Raw genomic sequence first — 7852 nt, 5'->3', positions numbered from 1 at the left:
TCAAGTTTCCCACTTCCCTTTGTTGAGTAGCGTGTAGTGTCATAATAGCCATCAAATCAATCTTCTCTCTTTTTCTTATGTTTCCAATGTATTAATTAAATTTGAAATCCTTCAAAATAATGAAGTGGAATCCGTTGGAAGCATTTAGGCATTTTATTTGCTTCATGGATTCGAATCAACATTGGGCTTGGTAGCAACAATATTTGATCTTGGCCCATTAATAACATTTGCTTTCCTGATAAAATTTGGAACATGCATAAAGCAAGTGGAAAGCATGTAACCCACTTGGGCTTAGAGCAGAAAATTATTTGGGCCCAAGTAATATTAAAACAGCCACATTTATTTTTGTTATTAAAACCAAGGCTGAGTGTAAATTGGGCTTAGCACAATACATTTGTTTCCGGCCCATGATTAAACCTGCAGCAAAATTATAATCATCAATGTATTGAATAAAAATTCAGATTAAATAATTTTGCAATTAATTAATTTTAATAATGTTTAGTCATCACACATATTAATTTAGAGTTTTCCAAACTCATCAACTCTGGTTGAGTATAAGGTTATCTTGATGAAATCCAAGATTGTAACACAACAAAAGTTCATACAATAAGTATAATGCCACTTTCAATAAGTTAAAAAATAACACCTCATTTTATCAACTTAGTCAGAGTTTAGGGTAAAACTGAATAGAAGAGAAACTAGATGAAGGTGATGAAGTGTTCTAGTGTAACAAAGTAATGAAAATGAACTGAGATTATTGATTGTAATTGTTTTACAAGTACAGCTATGTGTATATATAGCAGAGCACGTAGTACTATAGCTAAGAGTTTGTTACACCAGAAAACAAAAATCACAGAAAGTACCTGAATTCTGTTAAGACTTAACACTACATCAACCTCGTACTCTAAGCTATTAATCTATACACTCCTTCACTGACGGACACTTGAAAAAAAAATATATCTGCATGAAATTTCTTATGCAAAAAAGAAAATCTTGGTGCAGAAAATATACATTTGGAGAACATGCAATAACTTCAGGAGAAAATAAAAACAAAATACAAGATGTTGGAACATCAATTCCATCTGCTATCAACCTCATCAATGATCCATATAAGGGAAATTTTCAAGTTTGTGCCAAATTTTTGGGTCCTTCACGTGGAGAGTCTCTTTCCTCCTCATCTTTGCCTTTTATTCATGCAGACCTCATAACTCTTTATATATCCAAAAATCAGTTGAATGGTTCAAGATTTACGGAAAGAAGAAAAGCTCTTCCTTCTTGAGGACTCAAGAAGTTTTCCTTCATTTGATTAAAAGCCACACACTAAAGACGCAGGTGATTTTCTAGTTTGAGACATTTTAGCTAGGTGCAACCAAGCATTGAGTAGCTACCAGTTTTGTCCGCACCACATAGGCTAGCAGTTTCAATAGTTTCAGGCAAGAAATCACACTGCTTTCAGGGTCTTTTTTGGAAGCTCAATATCTGTACAGGAAACCGAAGTTTTTAATTGTCAAGTTTAGAAAAAAAAGCATAATAAAGAAATAGTACCATAATTCTGGCAGAATATAGGAAATAGAACATTTGTTTTACGAAAAATGAAAACATTAACCTATGGAGCTACCTCTGTGTTTATATACATATATTTGATGAATTTTATTTTTGCCAAAATTACCAAACATCTGATGTCTTTCAGTAAGCACAAGAACCATTAGTTTATCATTGAATGCTTGCATTATCATATGTACGAACCGACATGCATCTTCTTGCAATCTTAGACTCTACATTTAAAACAGAGATAACTATAATTAGACAGAGACAAGGAACAAGTACGAGCAATGATGGAAATTTTAAATAAAGCATAATATCAGCACAAAAAGCTATAAACAGTATGTAACCTTGATTATTTGCTTTCTTTGCAGCAGAAGCAAATTCTTTAATTGACATAGTGGGTGGTTCTAGAGATTCATTGATATAACAAGCTAGGATTATTCAGTCAATAAAAATGTACAGAGACAATGCAAGAGGTAGCAGCAATTTGCAAGACATGAACAATGCAAACTTAGTGCACCCAATTCTCACCTTGCTTCAGCCATGTATTAGTGATTTAGTGTTGACTCTTCAATCTTCCCTATAATTAATAAAATCCAACAATTAATTTCTCTTTGTACTCAAAAACTATATAACACCTTATGAATATGAGTATATTAGAGATTGTAGATAGATATACAGTAGTATATTGGGATACTAACATTCAGTTTTGGCAAACGAAAAGAGTCAGATGAGCAATACATGGAAAAAATATCGTTTAGTCATGCAGTATTAGGTTCTGGTATAATTTTTCTTCTTTCAACTCAATTATTAGATAAATTGTTACAATAATCTACCTTGAGAGATATAAGATAATAACTGACTGTAACAGTTCTTGTTATAATAAAAGAGGAGTGCTAGGGGCCAGCACTTTTGTTAAATTCTGGCCAGCACTTAACCATCAAAAGGAAATTGAATGATTCTACACCCTTAGATGTAATCTCACACCATTAAAAATATCATTGATGGCTAATTGATGGCTAAAACACACAAAATCTGTTGGCCCCTAGACTTTTTCATAATGAAATTTCTAAGGACTCCATGTGTCCATCACATATACTTAATTAAAATGCAGACACAACAAGACAAAATAGCTAAGAAATTAAAATACATTATTACAACAAAATAAACTTAAAAATGCACCACAATTTTCAAGCTATTTTATTTCTAGTACAAGTATTAATTATTAGACCCTATCTAGCTGATGGAGTCATATCAGTACTAATTAAATTCACACTGAACTGTTCAACTAAATCTTCATTTTGAAGGTCACAAATATTACGTTTTCGGGCTAACTCTGCAGCCAAACAGTCCTTCAACTGTGTCACTATATCTCTCATGTATGGCCTTTGCACTGAAGTGGCAGATACAGAGGCCATTGCTATTTCAACCGCTTTCCATGCAGAGTTATTGTCAAAATCTCCTTGTAACCTTGAGTCAACAACTTTTGTTATATCCCCTTCAGCAATCATAGAATTAACTCGTTGAATTATATGATGAGTTGTGTCTTCCTTTATTATTATCACCGGTTGACCTGTAATTATCCTTAAAAGAACTACTCCAAAACTATACACATCACTTTTTTCTGTCAATCTGTTTGATGTTGTGTACCTAACACAGCGAATCAAATAATAATTTCGTTAGTTAATTTTTCGTTATCTCTTATCAAAATGTCTTTCATAATAGTTAAAGTGATGGATAATTAATCATATCATTGAAATTAAACACATACTCAGGATCTAGGTAGCCTGGAGTTCCGGCCACAATGGTTGACACATGTGTATCGCCCTCAGCCGCAAAGCATTTGGATAATCCAAAATCAGCGAGTTTGGCATGGAAGTTTTCATTTAATAGAATATTTGGACATTTCACATCTCTGTGAATTATAGGTGGCTTACAACCATTATGCAGATATTCCAATCCTGAATTTAAATTTCAATCATGCATGAATAGTTAAGAACTAAAATTTGATAAAAGAATTTTGCATGTGTTTGTTTCTTTTTTCTCTTGCTTACCTTGGGCTGCATCTACTGCTATTCGAAGTCTATCTTCCCAGTTCAAAGACTTTCCCCTATTGTTTTTTCCTGTTAGAAGGAAAGAAAAAAATGTAATAGACTGAATCTTAGACTTAGTTAATTGTATTTTAAAGTAATAGAATATTTTTAATTAAAATCTTTTAAAAAATATAAGATCAGTAAAATTTTAGATTATAGGTTTAGTAAAATTACAGGGACTTTGAGAAGATTAATTCAATTAAAGTAAAAATAATTATGATTGTACCTGAAAGATGTTCATCTAAATCTCCATTTTTCATGTATTCATAAATGAGTCCTATATTAGTTTCTTCGTTGCAATAACCAATAAGAGAAGTCAGATTTCGGTGATGCACCCTCATTAGAAGCTTAACCTGTCATTCCAAAACCATTTTTTTTGTTTTGGTCAAACATAGCAACAAATTTTGATTGAGATATATTTTGAGCACTTGCCTCTGCAATAAATTGTTGATATCCTTGCACTGATGATAATGAAAGCATCTTAACAGCCACTTCAATGTCCTCAATAAAGCCATGGTAAACTGTTCCGAATCCACCTCTGCCAAGAATCCTATCAAAATTGTTGGTCATATTAACCACCTCATTAAATGAATACTCTCGTTGCTTATTTTCCAATTCTGACTCCTTAATTGGATTATGACGCCTCCCAAGCATAATGTTCTTAGCAGCATCTGATTTTCACGAAAATTTTAAGCAGAATCAAAACTCGTGCAATCAACCAAACTTATGTAATCTGTTTCATAATAATATTCTTTATATTCATAAGACTGTATAAGACAGTTAGCAGCAGTTACCATAGGTCTTTCTTCGGCGAACGATTATAACTGCTGCAATCCCTAGAAGCAGCAATATCCCTGCAATTGATGCTACCACTGTAATTACTGCATTATTCTTTTTCTTTCTTGTAGCATTTGATTGCAGGGTGCATGAAGTTGTTCCACATAGAAGATTTGGATTTTGCCCCACACTAGAATAAGCATTGAGAGCACAACAAAGTTAAAGCAAGGTTAGTTATGTATTCGGTTACAACTTGTAATCAGGAAATTGTGAGAGTAATTAACTAATTATTATTCGAAGACTCAAATAAAAGAAAAAGCTAGTTCAAAACATCATTTTTTAATAATTAGTAGTAGTATGATACAGAACTAAGATAATATATATATATATAAGAGTGTTAGGGGGACAGCAGATTTTGTGAGTTGTAGCCATCAATTAGCCATCAATAATGTATTTAATGGTATGAGATTTCATCTAATGATGGAAAATCACTCATTTTCCTTTTGTTGGCTAAGTGCTGGCCAAATTTTAATAAATCTGCTAGTCCCCTAGACTTTCCCATATATATATATATATATATATATATATTTTAATTATTGGTTCTTGGTTTTAAGTACATATCAAGGATAATATATACCTCAAGGTTAATCGACCATCACTTTGTTTTTGAAGGAGTTCATTTGAAACTGAACCTGTGAGGTTGTTCTTTGCCAAGTTTCTGCAAAAGCAGAAGACAAATATGACATAGATCCTTATCAAATTTTATAACCTATAAAAAATCACGTGGACTTACAAGTATTCTAGTGATTGCAGTTGCGCCAAAAAATTAGGTATATTCCCGCTTAAACCATTGTCTGATAAATCTCTGAGAGGGGATTTCAAATGCACAGTTACAATCCAAAAGGAGAAAATCAAAAGATAATCAAATCATTGGGTCCATAAGTCCATTTATACGTGATCAAATGAGACAAGATAGATACTCACAAGGACTTTAACATAGTAAGCTTGGAGATATCAGTCAGTATATGTCCGGAGAGTCCACTTGAAGACAAATTCCTTTATATATTATTCCATTTCCAAAAAATATAATTATTTCAGTAATGAAATTATGCAATTAAACGGTTAATAGTTTTCTAATTTAGGTGTTATTTAATGAATGATAAGCTTACAAGGATGTGATTCTTAGAAAGCCATCGTAAGAGTTACAGTCTACACCTTCCCACTTGTATGCATTGGGAACACATGGATCTCCTTGCCAGTTTCTACTGTCCACTTTGTAAATCCTCTTGATGTTTGTGACTGCATCCGCTGGTGTATATATATATTCATCATACTCTAGAGTACACATGCAAGAAGCAAGCTAATTAAGTTTAGACAAAATTAAAGAGCAGCAGTAATATACCGTCATCTCTGTGGGTTTCTAACTGTGATGATGGAAAATCTTTTGCTAAATAAATCTCAAGAGCACTGATAATGGGTGGAAGGGTGGAAAATTCATTCCGAATAAGTGAAATGTGACACTTTTTGCATCCAGAGGAAAGTCCTCTGACGTGTTTGGTGGATACTTTTCCGTATTCGAGTGAGTCAACTTTCTTCGTCTTCGGCATGTCGGATGATTTACCTAAATAAAGAAAAATAAAAAATTAATTACAACAATAAAATTTTTTTAAAAGTAATGTTGAAAATTGTAGTAAAACAATGTCAAAGAACGCGACATATATAACGTAGCATTCTAATCCTCTTCAATCCAATATAGAAATACGACATGCATAATGTAGTGTTTAGCTTCACAACAAATACAAAAAATACTACACTTTAGGTACAGGGTTTCATCTAAAAAGATAGAATCCCGCTAGAGAGCCAATGTAATATTTGTATAGGCTATGAGTTATGAAATGACTCATCCCAAAAACTTAAGCTGATTTTGGCACCAGGATCGAACTCTTGACTTTTCGGATTGATGAGTTTGGAAAATTCCAAATAAAATTGATGATGATCAAACATTATTAATATAATTAATTACAAAATTATTAATTTGATCTTTAATTCATATTTACTAATTAATAATTTTGTTATTTGCAGATTTTATTATTGGGCCGAAAGAAAGAAAAATTAGCAAGCCCAATATGTTGAAGAAATTCAGCCTTGGTTACAAAAATGATTTAAAGATTGTGGCTGAATTATTATTTCATTAGTTGGGCCAGATTTTGATTAACAAAACCCAAATTAAATTCTTTGCTAGCCCAACAAAGTGGTTGGTCCGAAATTAAAAAGAAAATGGGGGCAAAATGGTTAAGTTATTCTTTTAACATGATGAAACTCAATTCTTTGCTGCATGCTTCCACAGACACCACTCTCTCTTTAGTTGGAATTCAAATTTTTATGAAATAGCCTTAATTTCCTTAGTAACATGAGAGAGAAAATACAAATGTGATTTGATGGCAATTAAATGTGTGCTACACGTTACAAGGCAGGAAAGAAAGGGAAGTAGGTTTTTAATTGAATGTAATTGATTTTAATTTCCTTCTTTATTTCATTTGGAAGCCTTTTTCTCTCTTCTCTCTCATCTCTCTTCTTGCTTTCGGTCACTTCACAAAGAAAAATAGAAGACACCACAAGCTATCAGAAAGAAGAAGAAGCTAGTAGCAAGGCCATTGTGATGATGGCATTAAGAAAAAGAAAATCAGAAGTATGGTGTGGTTGAGATTTTTACCACAAAAGGCAAGATGTGGTGAAGTAATCTCAAGCCTTCCATACCCAAACATGGTGAAGATCCACTTCGGTCAGAGGAAGAATATCCTTGGAAGCATGGCTCGTCTCTACTTTTGCTTAACCACTACAGGAGGTAGCTACTGTAGCTACGTGGAGGATGAGGCAGAAGTTAGAGCAGATGGAGTTGTCATCATCAAGAACTCATCAAGGGCTAGAAATCCTTCTTGGAGTGTAAGTCAAAATGAAAGGCCCGGATTGATGAAGATTGATGACAAGGGAAGACACAGAGGTAATTACATGTTGGATATAGCATTCTGTTTCCTCTCCTCTCTCTATGGCCGAACCGGTGTTTGCATGAAGAAGAAGAAGTTAGCTCGGTTCATCAGTTTCAACCTTGGAGGCTTCCCCTTCTATAAATAAGGGAGAACAGCCAGGGATTGAGGCAAGGAGAGTAAGCACAGAGTTCTCATAGCTACCTAAAGCTAACAGAAGTTCTTCTCCTTCAATGTTCTTCATTTTGTAATTTTTTTTTGTTTAGAGTCTCATGGAAAAAGGCAAATAGTGAGGTTTGTAAGAAAAAGCCATAGAGCGGAAAAAGGCAGAGTATACAAAATTAAAAGAAAAAGCCATAGATGTCCTTAGAGGTCCTTTGTACATCTGTGTTGTGTTTCATGATTCTGTGGGAATCCCCTTGCAAGTTGGGTTAGCACTTAGCAGTTGAAAGC

General features: G+C 33.4%; 1 protein-coding gene across 6 annotated transcripts; it reads right to left on the bottom strand.

Moving 5' to 3' along the window:
- Positions 1-727: 727 nt before the first annotated feature.
- On the bottom strand, positions 728-6131 carry LOC112777756 (receptor-like protein kinase At3g21340). Of its 6 annotated transcripts, XR_011877045.1 has the most exons (14): positions 5818-6131; positions 5585-5723; positions 5400-5471; positions 5209-5280; positions 5053-5133; positions 4433-4605; positions 4071-4309; positions 3865-3991; positions 3600-3668; positions 3317-3506; positions 2867-3195; positions 2077-2125; positions 1670-1775; positions 728-1479 (listed from the first exon to the last, which is right to left on the bottom strand). XR_011877045.1 is itself a non-coding variant. In XM_072226815.1 (13 exons), the coding sequence occupies exons 1-12, from the start codon at positions 6020-6022 to the stop codon at positions 2094-2096; spliced, it is 1728 nt and encodes a 575-aa protein (XP_072082916.1). In that variant the 5' UTR covers positions 6023-6131; the 3' UTR covers positions 728-1479; positions 2077-2093. The 6 variants fall into 6 exon arrangements, 3 of the variants coding, with proteins under 3 accessions (XP_072082916.1, XP_072082915.1, XP_025677931.1); XR_011877043.1 differs by having other exon boundaries at positions 1670-2125; XM_072226815.1 differs by lacking the exon at positions 1670-1775.
- Positions 6132-7852: the final 1721 nt, after the last annotated feature.

This window comes from Arachis hypogaea, chromosome 19 (genome assembly GCF_003086295.3).
Source record: "Arachis hypogaea cultivar Tifrunner chromosome 19, arahy.Tifrunner.gnm2.J5K5, whole genome shotgun sequence".
NCBI lineage: Eukaryota > Viridiplantae > Streptophyta > Magnoliopsida > Fabales > Fabaceae > Arachis > Arachis hypogaea.
Note: the sequence above shows the minus strand (reverse complement) of the source record. Positions and strands in the feature narration are given on the sequence as shown.

What these genes read in the sequence shown, in the direction of transcription:
- LOC112777756 (XM_025822146.2), bottom strand. Translation starts at nt 6,022, where the DNA reads ATGCCGAAGACGAAGAAAGTTGACTCACTCGAATACGGAAAAGTATCC. An exon ending in AGAAACCCACAGAGATGACG is followed by an intron (nt 5,724 to 5,817) that starts GTATATTACTGC and finishes TATATACACCAG; the next exon opens with CGGATGCAGTCACAAACATC. An exon ending in GATGGTCGATTAACCTTGAG is followed by an intron (nt 4,606 to 5,052) that starts GTATATATTATC and finishes TGCTTATTCTAG; the next exon opens with TGTGGGGCAAAATCCAAATC.